Genomic DNA, 22,119 nt, shown 5'->3' with positions numbered 1-22,119 from the left:
GAGACACCTGCCTTTATCTTGTGCAGAAAGGTTTTACATCTGATTGATATGAACACTGTTCATCAGAACAAGGAGCCATAGCAGGGAGACATTCTTGGGAGTTTATTGACAATAGTGAACAGAATGTACAAGTGATTGTGACAGGCTGTGCAACTAATTCTCCTTAACTGTCCTAACCCTGCCGCTACATCTTGGTGCTCCCCGGACATCCACAGAGGAAGTGGAGGCAGCCTGCTGACTGCGACACCCTGTCTGTGATGACTTTAGCAGGCGTCCTCTGGACGGCCGACACTTGGAAGGCCCCGGCCTGCTTTCGGGGTCCTGCTGTGTGGCATTGGCACCCTCCTTGGCCTGTAGAGCTGGAGCTGCTGAGGTCACAAGAAGAGGGGAGTTGGATGGGCCGGACGCTCTCAGGGTCACCTGGGTGGATGGGCCTGGAGTTTGTACTTGCTGATCCTCCTCCCTATGGGTGCCCGGGAACCCCAGGCTTACTCCTTGAGGAGAAGAGGGAGCTGGAGTGAGATCAAGCTGCTCGGCACCCCTCTTGTGTACACACTTTTGGAGCCCAACTATGGCATCAGCAATGGAGTTGAGCCCACGCAGCAATGCAGGAGCGAGGTCCTGGGCCAAGGTCTCCACGGTGGCTGCCATCCTACCAGTGTTGACCTCGGTGTGTTGGCATCCCGGCGCTATCACCTCAGCCTGAAGGTGGACGGGCTCCTCCATCATGCCTTGCAATCTGAGGAATGCAGTGGACATCCCTTCCTGATGTTCCTGAGCTTGCCTTTGCTGTTCCAGTAACTGAGACATGACAGAATCCAGAGGCTCATCGTCTGACTCAACCTCAGCAAATTTTTGGCCTCCAGTAGTATTCCGAGTGCCGGACACTGGGAAGTCCCTGTTGCCATCTGCTGTGGATCAGACAGTGCGATGTGCTCACCAGATTGTGATCCCAAGGCTATTCTAAAGCTAGGTCCCACCGAGGTGTGTGTCTCTGCACTGGTGGAGGGTGTGTGTGAGCGTTGTGACAGGACTTCAGGGAGGGTGCCTCCAGATTCCTCTTCAGAGGTTTCTTCGAGGCTTGATTGGAAGCCCTGGGTCATGGGCTCTGTCAGCTGTTTGGCAGATGTGCCTGTGAAAGCAAGGAGAGATGATTAGTGCATGGCAGTGGCCTGTGAAAGTGGACACATCACTCATGGCATGGTTATCTGATGGATGTTGCGCTACTGGATCCTCACTTGGTAGAGCACTGCTGACCTCACCGTCAGCCAGGTGGATGGCTCTGTTTGCAAAGTCCATGAGGACCTTGATTTCGGGCATTTCACCACCGGTCTATGCCCTCTCTCTTTCTTGTGATGTTCCAGCTTGTCCTGCATGGATAAAGTTGGAGAAAGCGTAAGCAAGACGCCTGCCAGGCCAGATGATAGATGTGCCTGACCTGTGTGGCTGGTGAGTGGTCCCATGGATGGGATGAGGACAATGAAGGCGTGTGTGAGAGAGTGAATGGTGATGTCCTTTGAACTGTCAGTGAGTCAGTGTCCTATGGATGTGTGCTGGGTTTGTGAGTATGTGAGTTGAGAGTAATGAAAAGAGTGACTTACCCTGGTGGAACGGAGGAGATCATTCATCCTCTTGCGGCACTGGGCGGCTGTCCTCTTCTGAAGGGCATTGGCGCTGACTACTGCTTGCACCGCCTCCCAAGCCAGATTGGTCACATTGCTGCCCATCCTGCGGCCAGAGCGGGGGTACAGGACATCCTGGCGGGCCTCCATGGCATCCAGCAGTCATTCAAGGGACCCATCATTAAACCGGGGGGCTGCAGTCTCCTTGCCTTTGAGGGCCATGCCTCCGGGGCAGCAGTGGTGAGCTGGAAGCGATGAGCGCTGTGCTTGTGGCTGGCCTATAAAGAGGGTGCCCGGCACGGTGCAATGGCGGGGTGATCACAGGTGGGCGAATGAGGAGCCCGCCTGCCATGGAGACCGCGTGTTTCCCGGAAGTGCATAAATAATGAGACGGGCTTGGGACAATATGGAGTGAAAACTCGCCATCACCGTCAGCTGGCACTTACTGCAAATTTGGGAAAATTCTGCCCCTTGTCACTTGCTAATTTTAAACTATTGACCAATTAAATTAAATTTCTTCATCTACATTTATAAAGTTGTAATGGCATCCATAGATTTCCAGTGGCTTTTAATGTGCAAATACTTAAATTATTTAACTTAAATACTGCTCTCTTAATATTTTAGTGAGGGTACGAGCATATTTTTCAAACAGATAATGCCTCAATTAAAGTAATAGAGTTTTAGGCAAATTTTTGAAGCTTTCATGTGTTAGTATCCCATGAATAATTTTGGCTGATGGCCAGGAAATTCCTCTGAACTATTCCCATTTTACCAGTATTATTCAACTGGAGTAGGGTAGAAACATCCCGCTTTTGCATTCTTATGTTTTCAGTAATTTATGTTTAGCTTTTGATTCCTTTTCTAATTTTTTTTTTCTATTTTAATATTATCTATTCTTATGTTTCAATTATCTATTTTTATTTTTTACTTTCCAAATGTGGATGTTAAAACATCATGCTTTCTCCTTTGCTGCAGATTCATACAACCATGCATAAAATTACAGAGCGCTTCATGATTGTGAGAATAATTTAATGATCATGCTGCTGTAGGTTTATTTATAATACTTGTCCATTTCTGACTAATGCTTTGAGTCATTATATTCATTTTGATTTCCAGTTTTCCAGTTAGTTGTTAACTAGCCTCATTTAATTTAATTACAATAAATACCTTCCATTTTATTTTTTGCTTCAGTTTGCTTTAAAAAGCATATCAGGTGGCCACACCTACAGGAATGATTGTGTGGCTAGGCACAGATAATATAAAATAATTTTTTAGTTGACTTAAGTGTCAAAACGAAATGGAATATTTCTTTTTCAAAATGGAACGTGAGAAGGTGGTGGAGTGGTGTATTATACTGGACCGCCAGTATCCTATACATAAAACGCTCAGCTATCTATATTTATACAGTGACTATATTTCTTCCCATGCTATCATGAGAAGAAATCCAAGCCCCTTTGCCATTGTGAAGGAGCAAGGATTAAAGGGACATCATTTATGTGACTAACTGATAGTGACTGGGCAAACATTGGCAGAGACCTGGGAGAAATTTGCCTACCCGCCTTGTCAGTCAAGATTTGGGGTTTGTTGGAAGTGGAGAAGAAAATATCTTCCTTCAATTACCATATCAAAGAATATGCTAAGTTTGAAGTCTTTGGCATTAACACTTAATTCATTTTTTAAATCCATTTTCACTAGCCAGGCTTCGATTACTTTGAAAATTTCATCATTTCTAGATAGCTTGCCAAAAACATTTATTTCAGTGAAATATGGTTGTGCTATCTTTAGGCATACTCATTCAGCATGTTTTAAGCAGAAAAGAAATACGAGAAGAGAACAGAAGCGAAGGAAACTTGTGAACAGAGCAAAAATGCAAATAGCAATAGAAAATGCAATAAAAAAGGCAAGTGCTGTAGCAATATTTCTCAAGAGTTACCAAAAGTCATGAGTTCAATTCAGTGCCATCTAATAATCGTTGCTTGTATCAACAAACTGTACCAAAAGAAGAAGTTTGCAAACCTGGTTCATAGCCGAGCACCATTTGCTGCACTTTGCCTGGAATCTAATGGCTGTTTCTCTGTCGCAGGTGTAAGTCTGGTTGGCAGGGAGAGCTGTGTGATAAGTGCATTCCGTTTCCTGGCTGTTTACATGGGACCTGCACCAAATCTTGGGAATGTATATGTGAGGAGGGCTGGGCAGGCAGCCTCTGCGACACAGGTCTGTTGATTCTTGCTGCGTCATGCAAATGTAAAAGAAAAACCATAAAATTAAAAACAACCGGAAAATATCCAGAATTGTATATCCAGAATCAACAATTTGATTTGGGCTCTCAAAACTTATCAGTAAATTTATTTTTGAGGGAATTTTTAAGTTTGAAGACTGAAACTTCCCTAGAAATATTCACATGACCTTTTAACAAAAGTGTGTTAATATGAGCTTTGTTTTCCATTTCTAGTATTTTGTTCCATATTGTTAATATTTTATAGCATTTTAGAAGTTAGAGACAGAAGTCCCTGTGCATCCTTAACTGGAGCTGTATCTTCTTTAATACAATTTCTCCATCCTTTAACTTTGTTATATTTTTCTTCTTTGAATATATTTGAGCTTCTACCCCAATAGATACTTTTGGTAAATTATTCTAATAGCTCTGTGTGAAAAAATCTACCTTCTTTAATTATTCTGATTATAATGCTGAATTTATACACCATTCACCAATTTATCAATCAGTTGAAGCAATCTTTCAATTATTTATCCTCAAGACTATTCTTATTTTAAAAACTTCTCACCCTTTAGCCATCTCCAATTCACTGAAAAAGTGATTGATTGCTTAAAGCTTATTGTCCAGATATTTCCTGAGGATAATAAAACTGTGTTTCGGATATTAATCTTCAGACTAATAAAGCCTTGCTGCTCCTTCAAATTGCACCCTCTCGCTGTCTCCTTTTTGGACAGGTGCCTCTTTAGTACCTCTACATGCTTAAGTCACCCACCTTCTTTATGTTAATGACCCCTATTCATGCGATTTGGGACTGAGTCAAGGCCCTATCAGCATGGTGGATGGAAATACTGCCATACACGACCTTCTGCCTCCTTAAAATAGCCTGTGAATCTTTTGGCTGAAGAAGTTTAACTACACCAAGGACAATAATTTTCTGTGTCACTCCTTTTCTTTCACTAATAGAGGTGTAATATTTTCCATCCTCCTGTCCTTTGGGACAAATCCTGTTTTAAAAGATTTTAGAACCTTTTGGCTTGTGCTTCCACTGTGTCCTCCCCAAGCTCCCTCAGATTCTGGGATTCATGCCAGCTGGATCAAATGACCTTTCTATTTTTAGTTCCATTCAATGATTTAGCTTCTAATAACCTGAAACATTTCTATTTGGTCCCATAAATGAAGCTACAGCCTTCTTTCATTATTTAATGCCCCCAAACCCCACTGTAATACCAGTATATGTAAATGTTTTTTATTAATAGGGAGAAAATTTGTTCTGACTTTTGCATAGTACATGGACAAGGAGACTCTTAGACAGCATACTAGAAAATGATTAAATGTTATTGTATACAATTCAACAATGTCGTAGAAGTTACGTGATCTAAAATCCTCTAGGCAGACTTTGGAACAATTGTTTTGTTTCATTAATTTCTGTGTTCCAGCTTCCATGAGATTAAAAAAAGGGGCTTTATACTTCAATTGTACAATGCCTTGGTCAGGCCCCATCTGGAGTACTGCATTCAGTTTTAGGCCTCGCACCTCAGGAAGGGTATATTTTCCTAGGAGAGATGTTATTGCAGATTCAAAATAATACCAGGGATAAAAGGGTTAATTTGTGAGGACAGGCTGTGTATGCTTATCTTATATTTCCTTTAGTTGTGGAAGATTGAGGAATGATTTGATCAAAGTGTTTAAAATGTTAAAATGATTTGATAAGGTAGATAGTGAGAAACTAATGACTGTGATGGGGAATCAGGAACAAGGGGTCATGACCTTAAAATTAGAGTCAGGCCATTCAGGTACAAAATCAGAATGCACCTTTTCGTACAAAAAGTAGTATAAATCTGGAACTCTCTACCAAATGACTGTGGACATTGGGTTATTGGAGCTTGGAAAATTGAGATCGAGTTCAAAGAATAACTAACTTATTACAAGGGTTTATAGATGTCAAACAAGGCTCACACTCCCCTGCAAGCTGTATACACATTGTGAGCTAAGTGCACTAGTCATTCTTGGAGCCTGGCCAAGGATTCATGATAAGGTCACCTGGCAACTGTATCAATAGATTTATATGTCTGTTTTTCTAGACAGTCTCATTATGAATGCTTGGCTGAGCTCCAATAATGACTAATGCACTCAGCTCAGCTCAGCAGCCAATATTTATACAGCTTGCAGGGGAGTGAGAGCTTTGTTTGATAGACATTTTCAGCACCTTCTAATAAGTTACGTTTTCTTTGATGTGGTTTATGTGATTATTTACACAAGATTACAAGGTGTGAAGTAGAAAGCAACTTCCGACATTGATACTATGAATAGGTGTGATTAGTTGACAGCTTTTGAAGAAGGTAGAGGGGCCAATGTATTTCAATGAGAATGTTGAATTGATGATTTTTTTGGCTGATGACACAGGTCCAGTCTTCCCCTGCAGGTCTAGTCTTCCCCTGCAGGTCTAGTCTTCCCCCGACTCCTCTGAAAGACAGTGAACCATGTAGAAGGAGCCTAACTCCACCAAAATTGTGTGGGGTGTGGGTAAGTGGGGGTGCAAGTTGAGCTGCCCACCCCCTCGATGGAGCCAGCCAGGGCAGGATTGCAGTGTGTATCACAGAATCACAGAATCACACAGTGTATAAGAGGCCCTTCGGCCCATTGAGTCTGCACCAACACGTGAGAAACACCTGCCTAATCCCATAGTGTAGGCTTGCTACCCACACCGTTATCCCATGCCAGTGAAAATTGCTGGAAATGGGAATGGGGGCAGGAATCCTGGAACTGGGTCCTGCCTGGCATTTTTAAAAGCTTCCTTAATGAGCCTGACTCAGTGAACATCCGGGCCAATATTTCAGGCCGATGACCTTTTTTCAGAAGTGGAAAAAGTTACAGTTGTGGCATCTTGTATTTGCTTATAACCTCTCCCCAGGGATGCTGCCTGAACTGCTGAGTATTCCCAGCATTCTCCAACCTTATTTCAGATTTCAAACATCTGCAGTATTTGGTTTTTGTATTAGCTGTTTACGTTGGCATGGTTACAGGAGTCCTGAGGATATCAGCATTTTTAGTGTGTGATTTACAGCTGCGAATCAACATAATGAAGGTATTCAAATAGTAGCTCAAAACATAGGCACATCCCTAAACATTCACATGATTATTTGAAGCAAACGATTGCAGACATTGGAAATCTAAAATTAAAACAGAAAATGCTGGAGAGACTCAGCAGGTTAGGCAGCATTTGTGTAGAGAGAAACATAGGCCAGGATTTTACAGTTGGTGTGCGGGGGCGGGCCCGACACGCCAGCACGTAAAATGACACGCAGTGACATTGGGCACGTGTCCCGACGTCATCACGCTGTCTCGCGATATTTCATTCGACGGGCACGCGCCGGAGTCGGCTTGCCGCCCGCCGATAATTGAAACGCCTATTAAGGCCATTGATGAAGTAGTTATTTTCAAGTTTACGCTGCCCGTCAAACCTTACGGTTGGCAGGCAGGCGAAAAGGCCAAGCGGCCATTACGTTTTTTAGGAAACCTCATCCATGAGCGGGATGAGGTTTCCTAAAGCTTTTACGAATTAAATAAAAACTTTTTCTGAAAAATAAAAACACGCCCCATCTCATGTGACATAGACACATGAGGGGATGTTGCATTAAATTTTTATTGCATTTATTAATTTTTTTCAAAAGTGCTTCAATCTCCCGATGGACTCGACTCTCCCTCCTCCCCCGCCCACACAGGTAGCACTGAGCGCTACCGCTCACGCATTACGCTAGGCGGGCCTTAATTAGCCCACCCACGTAAAACGGCAGTGCGGAGCCCATCGCGGGCAGCGATTGGCTCCACGATCGCCCCCACCCGCTCCCATCAAGCCCACCCAATATGGGAAAAATTCAGGCCATAGGCTTAATGCATCTGGTGAAAGACCATTGACCTGAAATGTTAACCCTAACTTCCTGGAGTGTTTCCAGCATTTTCAATTTTAATATTATTACTTAAATATATGTGATTGTATAATATTTTCAATTTAATCATTATCCTACTGTGAAGGACATATTCCTAATTTAACTCCTAATTTTCAGTCTATGAAAATTTTGAAACTTGGTTTCTGCCCATTCTGAGTACCATACTATTAACCTTGTTTGACATGCAGACAGAATTCAGACAGAGCAGGCTGGTACACAACAGCACTCAGTCAGTAATGACTTTTCCTTGATTTAATGTCCCCTGAGTGACAGCATCCCCATGCCACCACTCTTTTGTGCATCATTACAAATGACAGCTGATGTTGGGAGGGTTTCCCTGGTGCGAGGGAAGAACTAAAATGCTAGGGGTAATTTTAACACTGACTAATTTTGTACAACACCGATATCGTATCAGGCACTCATTATGCATAGATCTCAATTTTCATTCTTATTGAGATTGATGGAAAGAGTCTTGCTGCTTCCAGGAAGATTTGAAGAAAAACAGAATATGTAACCAGATAGCTGGAAGCCAGAGAAAGGAGGCCATACCTGATTGCCCAGAACTTTCAATTGCTAAATGTTCACTCGCCAAAAAAAAGTCATTCCATACTGTCTGTTTTTGTTCCCACACCCTTACAAAGTCCATCACTGTCAAAGACTTCTGTCAAATTCCTTCATAAGACATAAGTCTGCATATGTGGTATAATCATCTAAACCCCAACGAAAAGAAACTACGCACAGAAATGAACTCAGAGCTCTGCAATGGATACTGAGTGCCGTGGTTCTATTTACATCATAGGACTCCACGTTCCATATTAAAAGGGATCTATTGCCTGAATCAGGGTGGTGATGTAACAGCTACATACACATACCATTAAAATGGTGCTGGCCACTGACCCCATTTTGAGACCATTACAGCCCATTAACGTCAGGCAAAGGGAGTCAAAATCACCCCTTATGAGTGGTAGAGGATTATATTGCCAATAGGGCTTTGACTTGCCTTGACCACTCTTCTGTGGTCATTGAGCTGCTTCCTGCTCTGTGTGGCAGTTCTTGGGACTTACTCCATCTGCCACTTCCCTCACTAGTTATCTGCACTACTTACTTACGGAGATTATTGCCTCTCTCTCAACAGTGTGCCTCTTCTGGCCTCACTTATGCTTCCTACACCTCCAGTGATGTACCTGAGAAACAGGGAGCTCTTCCAGCTGCCGATCGTTCCTCACCCCCTCAACTCAAAATTGCTGCTGCTGATCAAGAAGTGATGTCTGGCTGTATCCTGTATTTCCCTGATGCCAATGGTCGATCAGGAGTGACATTGTATGGCAAATGTCCCTGGAAGGAAACTGCCAGGGTTTAGTGATGGATAATTCATATGTGTGGGTGGTATTCCCACTCCTCTGCCAACCCCCCCAACAGGATAAGAATTCAAACTAGCTCCAAAAAATCTGCAATTTCTGTCATGGTCAGTTCTTGCTATTAGGTTGATTATTTTTGAGATTTCAAGTTAGATGTTAATAACAGACTGATTTAAAATATCATGTATTCTTTCTAAAAAGATGAAATTCCCTTCAGCGCTATGATGAGCTATGATTTTTAAGGGCATTCTGAGGGAAGTATAGGCAAGCCACAGTTTTAAAACTCTGCTGTCCTCAACTGTACCTGCGTATAATCTCATGCATATTGAATGATTGATATGTATTTGTTCAGGTGCCTTTAACAAGGTGCATTAGTAAATTTTGAGTTATCCTTCATGTAAAATAATTTGAATTAATAACCATTAAAAACTGAACACCGCCTATCTTTATGTATTTATATTCATGAATGTTTTCTATGTTTTAATTAACTGCATCTTTTTTATTACAGCTTCCCACAGTTGCTCACCTGCACAGCCCTGTGCTAATAATTCTACATGCGTAGAGAGTGAAGATGGTGGTTACATATGTATCTGTGGACAGGAGTTTATAGGAAGCCATTGTCAACTCAGGAAAGGGTCCTGCTACATCAATGGGTAAATAATACCTGCATGCTGTTAAAATCGACAGGCTTTCAAGCAGTATGCAACAGATTCAATAATAGATATTAGAAGTGAACTATATTTGGCTCATCTGACTTCATCCACCCAGAATGACCCTAAGGTCTTCCACTGTAGCATTTGAATGATTCATAAATAATTCCAGCATTTTTGCTCCCATCTCACCCTATTCTGTTTGATCATTCTGTGTATGAAGGAGAATTGCCTGATAGCAATCCTAAATTTGTCTTTCACTAATTTAAAAATGTGACCACTTCAACTTGTTCATTTTGATTTCCATCTTGTTCACATGCCTAAGAGAGAGAGCCAAAGCCCAAAATACTCAATTTAGTTATTCCAGCATTCATACCTATGACAGTGGCAGGTGAAGTACATTATGCTGTACTAGAATTAATTTAAATGTTTTATTGCACTTCTGAAAAAGTCATATTAAGAATAAATCCAAAGCTGCAAAAGGTCTATGTTTAACTGGACACCAAATGGTTTGACAATCACTTTGTCAGGTCTGTACATTGAACAGTATTCAATAATGTGACAAATTGGAACAAAGAAAGAGGCCTTTCAGCCCATTGCACTTGCGTTGGGGCTAGCTCAACTGTAGTCATCTAATCCAATTCCATTTTTCTTTCTCCGCATTCTTTCAAATTCTATCTAATCCCCACTTAAATGGTGTTACAGTCTGTGCCTCAAAAGTCATTTGAAGTAAAACATTTTGGCAATGTAACACAAGAAGTGTTGCAGCCAGAATCTATTCCTCCTTTAAGAGTTGACGGCTGCTTTTATGTAGCACTATGGCCTCCTGATACTGGTCCCTCAGCATGCAGCCAATGAACAGGACTGGAAGTGCTGGCTGCATATGTAAGTAACTATAATCAGCTGGCAGCACAGATTTTACATGCTGCCTGAAGTACTCTCAAAAAGCTCAGGTAATCTGCGCAATAACCATGCACATTTTGATGTGCTCCCCAATTTCTAGTCCCATATATATAAAGTTATTGTGTTTTGCAGGTCTGCCTCACAATTGCAAATGATATGCAACTGCTGCCATTAAACAGCCCCCTTTTCAACTGGCTTTATGGAATTTCTTTTGCAGGTTGCAAATTATGTGTATATATTTTTGGAATAATTACTTTGTGCAAGTTTGTTATTTACCATGAATGAGCTGCAGTGAGGAGTGCACAGTGAGAATTATTTGTGGCAACAGTGCTCTACTGTATGTGGTATCAGTGAGTTTTGCAGTTTATTGAAGCCCACAGTTAATTGGAAAAGAATGGGATGAATTTGAGTTGAGTTTGTTGTAACAGGAGGAAAGAGGTTGCAGCATCACCTCTGGAGAAAGCAAGAATAGCAGACGCTTTTGTCATTTTAGAGCAGATTTTTATTTCTGAGCGGGAGCAATTGGATTACTTTGATGCCCTTAATAATGGGAAACAAGACATAGAGAAATGCATGACCATAAGAGAGCCAGAGTGATCTTTTTCAAAACTTACTTAAATTAATGGACACAAAAATGAGTGGCACAGTTGATGGCATGCACTCTTCCCCGCACAACTTTCCTGCATTGAGTATGCTCAGATGATCAAATTCTCAGGGTTAGGAACAGAAAAATCACTGCCATTTTTTTTTTACAATAACAATGCCCATTTTTAAAGTAAGTAAGGATATCAGACATAACCATATATTCCAAATAGGCTGATGTCACGCTTTCAAGGATGTGGATAGATCAATTCAGTATCTGTTATTTATCTGTTTGATTGCAGGTCACTTTGTCAGAATGGAGGAAGTTGCTTGGATGATAATGGGTTTGCAGTCAAGGATTACTGCTTATGCATGCCCGGTTTTACGGGGGACTTCTGTGAAATAAGCATCAATAACTGCAACCCAAACCCTTGTGCAAACAGTGGAACATGCACAGATCTGGTTTCTGGATTCAGCTGTTTTTGCCCTGTTGGATTCACTGGCAAGTCCTGTGATTATTCAATCACATCTTGCCTTAGCCATCCATGTCGAAATGGAGGCACTTGCCATGATCATCCTAGGGGAGGCTTTGATTGTGCGTGCTTGCCTGAATATGGAGGAGAAACCTGCCAACACCAAACATTTGAGAGTGTTAATCATGGTGCAAAGCAAAATGTGCATGCAAGAACAGGTTGGGTCAGGCATGACAAGTCTTTCCATCCACCATTGCATGCCTCTCCTAGATCAACACATCAACAAGGTAATGGGATGCTCAAGATCACAGTCAAAGAAACTATCCACAAATCCAACACACTGCTCAATAGTAGTCAAGTGATCTGCTTTACTGTGCTTGGATTATTGACATGCCTTGTGATCCTGGGCACTACAGGGATTATCTTCTTCTCCAAGTGTGAAATATGGCTGGCAAATGCTAAATATAGGCATCTCCTCTGGAAACAGAAAAAGCATCTTCTCCAAGATAAAAACGAAGACCTTTCAGTCAAAATTATATTTCCAAATGTGAATAAATTGACAAACTATGGAAAAAACTATACATCTATCTGAATCTTATTTTGTAAATCAAATATACCTCTATTGTATTGTACTATTTAAGAACATTTATAATTGTTAGGGCATATTCTAGCATTTTGTTAAGAACTGTATTGTTTGAATGTTTCTGATATTTGTCATAAATACATGTATATGTTTCTAAATATGTGAAGTGCTAGTCCAAGAGTTTGAACAAGGGAACGTATATAATATGATGGTATTTTTAAATTCCCACTGTGTTGTAACCTGCAGAATGGTGACAGCAATTAAATAAATCCTCTTTTATTGTGGGAGATCTGCTGGAACCAAGACAACTTAATCCTATTTAAGTCTGAATTCATAACTATTATAGTCTGCTGCATTAGATTTAGCTATTGTATATACTAGTGTAAAAGCCAAACTTTTGAGACCAATTTTTAGGCCAAAAGTTGTGGCAGTGATTGCACAGGTAATGTTTTCAAGAGGTTGATATGCGTGCTTGATTTAGACCCAAGTGAAATCCAAAAAAAATTACATATAACATTATTAACTATACACATTAATTGCCAGTAAGTAATTAATAATTACAACTTAATTTGCCATGCATTAATAATTTTAATTAATAAAAACAAAACTTAAATGTATAAATTTTAAGCATTTATTTACCAGTACTGAAGTAAATTAGTATTAAACATTTACAATTAGGTTGAATCATGAACATCACCAGAGTTATACTTTATTTCTGAAATTTTTGGTCTTTGTCCCCTGAAAAACTAGGGTTGACTTTTACATGAGGTAAATGAAAAACGATGTATTTTTAGGCCAAAGATCACAGGTCAACTTTTACACGGGATCAAATTTTATGAATATATACAGTATATATATTTTAAAAATTCAGATACTTATGATACTCATGTATTTATATAACTTGTCATTTTACTTAATGATAGTGACAAAGTTCATTTTGCATCATAATTGCATACAAAAGTTCATTTTATAGCAATTGACCAAATAGATACTCATGCTTGACTGCCATACAATGTACTTAAATGCAGAGGCATTGAATAAATAGCACTATGTAATCAGTGATGTCTATTTGCAAGGTTAACTGTTCACTTAGTATGCTACACAGCAAGTCTTCAGTTAGAAATGTGTCAAAGGCTAACTCACTATTTCTAGATTCATAGATTCAAACCCCAGCCACCAAGCATGTGAGACAAGTTAATCCATGTAAATAGCTGGAAAAGGTGACAAATGAAATCAGAAAGAAGGAGCTTGCATTTATATAGTGTCATCCATCAGGCGGTCCCAGTCAATGAATTGCTGTTGTAATGTAAGGAAAAACAGCCAATTTCACTGATCAGTGGCCTACAAATAGTAATGAGATAAATAACCAGATAATTTTTAGTGTTGTTATGATCCCCTTAGAGACCAGTAACTTCTAAAAAAGCAATTTAAGCTTACAGTTAATAGCTGAACCAATGATGTGACAAGATTTCACATTTTAAGACTTCTACTGTAACAAGTAAATTAGGAGCAACATTCACTAAACACTATTTGTGTAAGCAACTTATGCAATTGACAATACCACTTCATAATTATACTTTATGCTGTTCATTAGGCAGACATTCAATTCTCCTGGGACCTGTCCAAAGTGATTCTTAGCTCCCAAGGATTTGCTTCCATTCATTTCCTTTCCCGGTCTGGTAACTTTTAATCCCAGAACTATCTTTCACGGTGAGGGTTTTGCCTGCAATTTCTCCCTCTGGCTCAAGCTAGGCAAATCTTCCAGCCTTGGTTCAAATTCTCCTGAATTTTGTCTTTTCAATCCCATCGTCTTTTCAGCTCCCATCCATACTCTGCATGGTGAACTATAGAGACTTTCAGCCTCTAACTCTCTCTCTCTCTCTCCCGGATCCTGGCAGATTCTTGTCTATGAGTTTCAGTGATATTTTGGGAAAGACTGCAACCCGATCCTTCAATTGCCTCTCAAAGCCCATCTCCATGGAAACATGAATCACATGGGTCTTGTATCAAGGTAGAAATGCTGATTAGCTGTTCTTTAGATCACAACAATATCTTGTAAATAAACGGACAGTTTAAGTATAACTGTTTAAAAACCAATGTTGTCAACATCTTCCTGGGACTTTGGAGACTAAACACTGTAAACACAGAGGCTTCTGTTATTGTCTCCAGGTGTGAACACCTTATATCTTTCCAGCAAAACAACCTGGACCTCCCTTTAATCTTTAACAGCCATGGCCTGTGGTCAGGCAGACTTAAGAACAGGTCACATAACCTCCTTCGTTTCACCCTAAATTAAAGACAGCTGCAAAACATAACAACCTTATAAACTTCATGTTTGTAAAAGTGTTAGTGATATTGGTTGAGGAATAAATATTGGCCAGGACACCAGATGAACTCCCCTGCTGATCGTCGAAATATTGCCATGGGATTTTTAGCCTACTTGACAGGCCAGATTTTTCATGTCTCATCCAAAAAATGGCAGCATGGAAATTTGATAATGCCTGAAAAACAGGATACACAGACCGGAATTTTCTGGCTCCATTGGCGTCGGGCATCATGGCGGGCAGGGAGGACAATATGGGGAGAAGGTCAAAAAGCACAGCGGGATCATCCGAAGGTGTCCGCCATGGTGAAACGCCAATTCCGTTGGAGGCCGCGTGAACCCGATTTGCATCCCGCTAGTGTGATGCAAAGTAAGGCCCGACCGGAATCGTCTCCCCCACGGCAGATTTACTGTTACCCTGGTGAGAGAACACGCCGGCCAAGGACATGTCTGAAAAAGTGTGACATGCAGAAATCGGGACTTACTGTTAGGGCCTTGCTCAGATCGTGGACATTTGAGGAGTGGAAGGTACTGGAGGCCTACAGCTACCGGACCCTGGAGGAACACGTGCATCGCAATGTGGGTGGATTCTCATGACCATGGCTCTGCCACGAAGTAGCTCACAGAAGGTGGGTGATTTCCGCTATGTCTGGGAGAGGGGAGGAGGGAGTATGGGGAGGAGGGTGTAACGGGGAGAATGCGGCAAGTGGGGAAGTAGGTGTAAGGGGGAGGAAGGTGTAAGGGAGGGTGTTCGGAGGGGGGTGGGGTGGGGAAGGAGTCCAAAGGGAGGAAGGTGTCTGAGAGGAGGAGAGAGTTCAGAGGGGCAAAGGAGTTTGGACGAGGATGGAGTAAAGGTGGAGGAGACAGTTAGGGGGTGGGCGTTGTCCAGGTGAATGTGCAAGGGAGGGGGTCTGTGGAGTCAATGACTACTTCCTGGGGAGTGAACTGAGGGTGGGCATGGTAGGAGGGAATGGTGAGTATGAGAGGGGGCAGAGGGAGCCAGAAGGGTGGGAGGGTGAGGGTGGTGCATTGGTAGCAGTGGAAGGGATGGTGAGGGTGGTTAGTGGGGTCTTGGATGCAGGCATGGACCCTGGGGGTGGGAAGGAGGAGGTCAGGGAGGTCAATGTGGATGGGGGTGAGATTCACAGGAAGGTGGTGAATGTGCACATTCACCTGGACATCCTGGAAAGAAAAGGGTTTGGGTTGGTAGGTAACAGTGGGGAAGTGGAAGGTGATGCTGGGGGGTCAACAGTGATGGGGAAAGGTCATGGGGGAGGGGAAAGATAGGGGACCTGATCTAAAACTTGATTACGATCATTGTTGTTGAAATCGAAAGTGAGCGGAGCCTTGTGTTAGACAGGCACAGGCGCTGCATGGGAGTGCGATCAGTGGGTGGATGGAGATGCAGGTCAGCTCAGATGGACACCTGAAAGAGAACCCCAGCAGGCAGCATTGAAAATGCTCAGGACAGTGAGATGAATGTGATGGATGAAGGCTCTGTGTATGTGGGAGAGAGTTTGCATGAGGCTCCGAAAGGCCCCACCTCACACACACTTCTCCCTCCAGGTCTGGCTGTGTGCAGCTGAACTGCTAGTGGGAGGGATGCAGTGGAAGGATTCGCAAAGCTTGTCAATGAAGCTGAAAGACACCATTACACTCAGTGCAAGTGATTATATTTTCAGATTATATAGTGGCAAAATATGTTCACCCATGCAACCACTTGTGATCAGAATTTCTTCACTTTTCTAGGTCTACCACTTCTTCTAGGTGTTGCCCTGAAATCTGCAGCAGGGGTGGAGACAGTCTGTGCAGCGGTTGGCCCTGTTGCCTCTGATACCTTCGGCGTGTGTCCTCTGGAGAGCCAGGGCCTTGAGAGCCCCATCTTGCTTTGGCTGTCCTCCTGTGGGCCAGCTGCTCCCTCTGCGGTGACTGAGGATGAGGTTGAGGGGGTCACAGGCAAAGGAGACTTGGAAGGACCAGACAGCCTCTGAGTTTCCTGGGTGGATGACCCAGGGGTGTCCAGCTGCTGCTTCTCCTCCCTACAGGTGCCCAGCAGCCTTGGCCTTACTCCTGGAGGGGAAGGAGCACCTGGAGGGACATCGAGGTGCCTCGTTTCCCTCTTGCATTGCCACTGCAGGAACTCGCTCATGGCTACTGCGATGGAGTGCAGGTCTGTGTGCATCTCCGTGTTCTGCTGGACCAGGGTCTCCATGGCGTCTGCCATCCTTCTCATAGAGACCTCCATACACACACATGTGGGCGCCACTTCATCAGAGAGCAGGCGGACACATTCCCCCAAACCGCGTGCCACTCTGTTGAGGCTCTGCATGATGTTCCCCACCTTCTGCTGACCCTCCACGATGAGTTGGAAGGCTGAATCCAGAGGCTTGTCATCTGACTCCCACCTCACAGATGCCTCTTCCCCAGCAGGCCTCCGAGTGCCGGGGAGCTCGTCTGAACCTGCCACCTCCTGCTGTGGACATGTGTCCATGCGGTGACCACCAGATTGTGAACCCGAGCCTGCTCCAGATCTATAAGACCATAAGACATAGGAGCAGAAATTAGGCCATGCGGCCCATCGAGTCTGCTCTGCCATTCAATCATGGCTGATAAGTTTCTCAACCTCATTCTCCTGCCTTCTCCCCGTAACCTTTGATCCCCTTACCAATCAAGAACCTATCTATCTCGGTCTTAAATACACTCAATGACTTGGCCTCCACAGCCTTCTGTGGCAATGAATTCCATAGAATCACCACTCTCTGGCTAAAGAAGTTTCTCCTCATCTCTGTTCTAAAAGGTCTTCCCTTTACTCTGAGGCTGTGCCCTCGGGTCCTAATCTCTCCTACTAATGGAAACATCTTCCCCACGTCCACTCTATCCAGGCCTTTCAGTATTCTGTAAGTTTCAATCAGATCCCCCCTCATCCTTCTAAACTCCATCGAGTATAGACCCAGAGTCCTCAAACGTTCCTAGGTCCCAATGAGGCATGTGTCTCTGTGCTGGTGGAGGGTGGGGGTAAGCGCTGTGATGGGTCTTCCAGGCTGCTTATTTCCAGCTCTTCAAAGGAGGAGGCATCCTCTTGGCTGGAGATTGAGGACCTGGATGGGGCTGAGGGACTGGCTGACTGAGAGTGTCAATCGCCTGGCAGAGCTCCCTGTGAACCAAAGTAGAGTTGATTAGAGCATGGCAGCAGAGTCAAAAGCAGGAGAGAGAGCGCTCACCGCTATGTTGAGAGAGGGATGATGTGGTGCAGGATCCTCATGTGAGTGTTCACTGCCGACCTCATTGTCGCTGCAGGCACAATCCACGTCCTGACCAGTCAGCACAATGGCACACTCCTCAAAGTGGGTGAGGGGACTAATGTGGGCCACTCCACCCCCGGTCTCTCCCTGCTGTTGTGAGCCAGCTTCTCCTGTATGAAAACAGATGGAGAGAGTGTGAGCAGGATGCATGACACTGCGTGGAATGATTGTGTGATGAGCGAAGCCATGGACAGGATGAGGACATCAGCTCCAGAGGATATGAGCCTGATGGTGATGTGAGGGTGTGTGTGAGAGTTAGTGGTGTTGTCCCTTGAGGTGTGAGATCAATGTGGATGTGTGATGGGTTTGTGAGTGCGTGAGTTGAGAGTGATGAGAAGAGTGACTTACCCTGGCAGAACAGATAAGAACATTCATCCTCTTCCTACAGCGGATGGCTGACCTCCTCTGTGCTCCGGTGGTGCTGACCACTGCCGTCACTGCCTCCCAGGCCAGATTGGTGACTCTGGTGGACCTCCTCCAGGCAGAAATGGGGGGGGGTAGAGGACATCGCAGCGGCCTTCCAATGTGTCCAGTAGGCACCCCAGAGATGCATCTAAATTTGGGGGCTGCCGTCACCTTTGCTTTCGGGGCCATCTGCGCCTGGAGCAGTCCTGGTCTGAAGACGTGACGTAGGCATGCGCTCTGGTGCGCTTTAAATATGGCGCCCGGAGCAAGGAAGTACTTTGGTCATGGCGTGACGGGCAAATCTGAGCCCGCCAGCGATCTGGAGTGTTCACCGTGAATGCATTATTAATGAGGCAGGAGGTGCCGGGAATGGGACATTACCACACGAAAACCCACCATTGCAGCTGGCGGGTAAAATGCCTTTTCTCCTGCCCACTACCGATTCCCCTCATAGAGTGGGGCTTTGCAATATGTGGCTGCGTATGTAATCTCAGGCAGATTTAACGTGCTGGCTCCTTATTAAATGTGTGTAGCAACCACACCTGCACTGCTCATCGGCTGTGTGCCTGTGTGAGGTAGTGGTCATGGAGTGGTGGAGTGGTGGCAGGGAGGGGTGAAACCAGGTGTCTTTGGCACCAATTAAAGGCAACTAGCACCTCTTAAAGGGGAGGTGCACCCAGGCAGACAGGAGGAAACAATGGGCTGTATCTTCATCCTTGAGGTGGGTAGTGAGTGTTGGAAAAATTCACGGCGCGGTGTGCCCAGTTGGGGAAAAGTACCAGGCAAGCTGGGATTTTCATTGTTAGAGGGGTGCAGGCTGCAACAGGCCAGCTGACCCAGGAAGAGTTCAGAGGCAGCCACAGGGGCTGCCAGGTGCTGAGGCGGCCTGTTTAAAAGGCCAGTCTAGCTGCTGTGGGACTTTGTCCCAATTATAGTGAAAAATGTAAGGCCCTCTAGACCTCACCCTTCACAACCCCTCACTCCCCATGTCCTATCCGTGCCCCTCCTGCCCCCCTATGCCAAGGCATGCCCCCCACTCACCCCCTATAAGGAAGGTAAGGAATCGTGGAATTGGGTCCCAGCCGCCATTTCCACCCCTCCGCAGAGTCTCCCTAATCTATGAAATCGAGCCCATTGTTCCCCAGGCTAGAATAACTACAAAATTTCCAGGCCAGGCACTCAGGTTTCCTGATGCTGTGTTGGAGGCCTTGGTTCAGACAGTGGACAGGACAAATAAAATCCTGGGGCTGCATTTTACAGGCCCCCTTCAGACATATTTTCAGCAGGGTGGTAAGATAGGGTGGGTATCCAGCTGAAGGGCGGGACTTAATCCCCAGTGAGGGGTGAAAGTCCCACACTGGCCCTGTTTAGCCCACCTGCAGCACTATATGGCTGTGGACTTTTCTTTCAGGGGGAGGTTGGGGGGTGGGTGGGGAGGTGGGGGGAAGCTCCCCCATAACATTCTGCTCCTTGTTTCACCCAGGTGGCAGAAAGCCTTCCTGGAAACACCTCCACCACCAATGTGAAGAGTTCACAGAGGAGATTAGTGCATGCCAAAATAAGTTCAGTGGCCTCACCAGAGTTGACACAGGAAAAATACTGCTCTCCACACCTCCTAATCCTCACCCTCACACACTCACCACTACTGCAACCCTCGTCTCCACACGCTTCACATCTTACATACTACACGCCAACAATTCTGCCATGAAAGCCACATTCTCTAAACACATCACAACACTGTCATTATTAGGTACAATTCTTTGCTGCAGGAGAAGGTAGTGCACAACCTGTGCCAGGAGGCTGGCACTAGAGGAGGCCGAGCTCACCTGTACACTTACTTCCCATTGGTCCCTTGCGTACTGGACATCATGGGGGGAGGGAGAGCCATGGTCATGCTGAGTGGCAACTCAGGGGGAGATATCACCAATGCCAACTGTTACAGTCTGCAAGGACCCTGCGGCATAAAAATTAAGAGCCACAATGATCTTGATGGCCACAGGCAGTGCTGCCCATACCCTGGTGTGATGCTCAAGCTGTAGCTGTTGCAGGTAACATAGCTCGGTGACAAGCTCCTTGTGTGAAATGATGGTGCCTCAGACATTGCTCCTGACTATAGTTAATATCTGAGAAATGCTTCTTGAATAACCTGTGTGGATATAGCTTCTTGTGCAGTTCTGTCTTCCTCTTCCCTCTGCTCTGAGGTGTCTTCCTTGCTGTCCCAGCTTGTCTTCCAGCCTCTAAGGCAGCCCCACCAGAGCACCCATGGCCACAGCCAAACTAACTGTGAGACAGCCATAACAAGCGCAACACTCACAAATTCTTGCTCTGCTTCATCAACTGAACTGTCCAGAGTGACAAAACACATCAAAAAAAAGGTCAGAACCAAGTCAGCAGTTGAAAATGAGTAACCAATAACCAGGTACTACGGGCTCCTGGTGATTGTTCCTTCCTGCCCATTAGTGCCGGTTGCTATGTAAGTTCACCACATGGAGAGTGGAATGCTGGAACATTCAAAATCTGACAACAGGGTCTGGAAGATAAATTAAATATTGTACCATTTAAATAATCCGAATGTACACTCCTGACTCCTGGGCATCTGCCTTCAGCAATATGGTGGGCAGTGAACTTCCGGCAAGAAGTAAGAAATAAGTCCTGTTTGCCATGTTAGGACTTTAGCTTTAATTTATAAATATTAGTGTGGTCATCTGTTGTGTAATATACCTTTAAGAGGAATATTATAATGGAAGATCACATGATCTTAGTATCCAATAGCAGAGTAGCGCGGGCTACCTCTGTAGTTAGTAGTCTAGTCAGTAGTTAGTAGCGGAGTAGTGTAGAGATAGAGTTTGAAGTGTTAACACCTGTTTAGTTGCTGTTGAGTAAATAAGCACAGAGTTTCTACCTATGGAGCATCTGCTGCTCAACTCTACCATTAATACCAAATTGGCCACCCCTTACAACAAGCGTGCGAACAGGATCCAACAAACTGGTGACTAGGATCCAACAATTAGACAATTTTTTCACGCTTTAAGTTTTTTAATAGTTCTTCTGCAGTGTAAATCTTTGAGAAAGGGATTAGTAACTATTCCCACAAGAAGTGACAAGGAGCCAGCTTCTGTTGTAAGATGAATTTAGGCTAACATTCCTAATATTTATTTATTAATAATAATTATTTGAAATTATTAGTCTTCTTTTGATATTCTGAGAGATGCTGGAGTAATGTTAGATGCTGCTATTGAACAGCAAGGTCCGTGAGTGGGCTGACATCTAGTGACAAAATCTAGCAAATATTTTTGCTCCAGTGTGGCTGGCTTGGCTTTCAAATGATCACTTTCAAACCTGTCGGTTTGATGGACCACTTGCGAATCGGTAAACTGCTGGGGGACCCTTGCAAATGCTGTCACATTCCTGGGGACCACCTGCACTAATTTATGAAATGCAGTTAGCTACTCAAACAAGAACAGGCAGAGTCAAATTCAACTTTAATGGGCACGCGATGAGAAAATGGTATTAAGTGAAACGCTCATTCGGAGAGCCGGTGCAGACTCGATGGGCTGAATGGCCTCCTTCTGCGCTGTAATATTTCTGAGTTTTTGTGTTCTGTGTAAGGAGGTGGCACCAGATCGATACTTGTTGGACATCCTGTCCGATTTGCCTTTCCATTGAAACCAATCTATGCCTACCATTACTTCCCTATGGAAGTTGCATTTCATCTTCACAGAATAATAGGCATTCAAACTGTAAGAATATCAAATT

At 44.0% G+C, this 22,119-nt stretch overlaps 1 protein-coding gene across 2 annotated transcripts in view; it reads left to right on the top strand.

Annotated features, from left to right (window-relative positions):
• dlk1 (delta like non-canonical Notch ligand 1) overlaps nucleotides 1-12,741 on the top strand; it is a 44,018-nt gene extending 31,277 nt beyond the window's left edge. For both annotated transcript variants that reach the window (XM_078563333.1, XM_078563332.1), the window contains exons 3-5: nucleotides 3,706-3,836; nucleotides 9,651-9,795; nucleotides 11,580-12,741. In XM_078563333.1, coding sequence (XP_078419459.1) covers nucleotides 3,706-3,836; nucleotides 9,651-9,795; nucleotides 11,580-12,342 — 1,039 coding nt within the window. In that variant the 3' untranslated portion in view covers nucleotides 12,343-12,741. The remainder of the gene's footprint in view (nucleotides 1-3,705; nucleotides 3,837-9,650; nucleotides 9,796-11,579) is intronic.
• Nucleotides 12,742-22,119: the final 9,378 nt, after the last annotated feature.

Source organism: Cetorhinus maximus, chromosome 18 (genome assembly GCF_964194155.1).
Source record: "Cetorhinus maximus chromosome 18, sCetMax3.hap1.1, whole genome shotgun sequence".
Lineage (NCBI taxonomy): Eukaryota > Metazoa > Chordata > Chondrichthyes > Lamniformes > Cetorhinidae > Cetorhinus > Cetorhinus maximus.
This window is presented reverse-complemented; position numbering and strand designations above follow the sequence as displayed.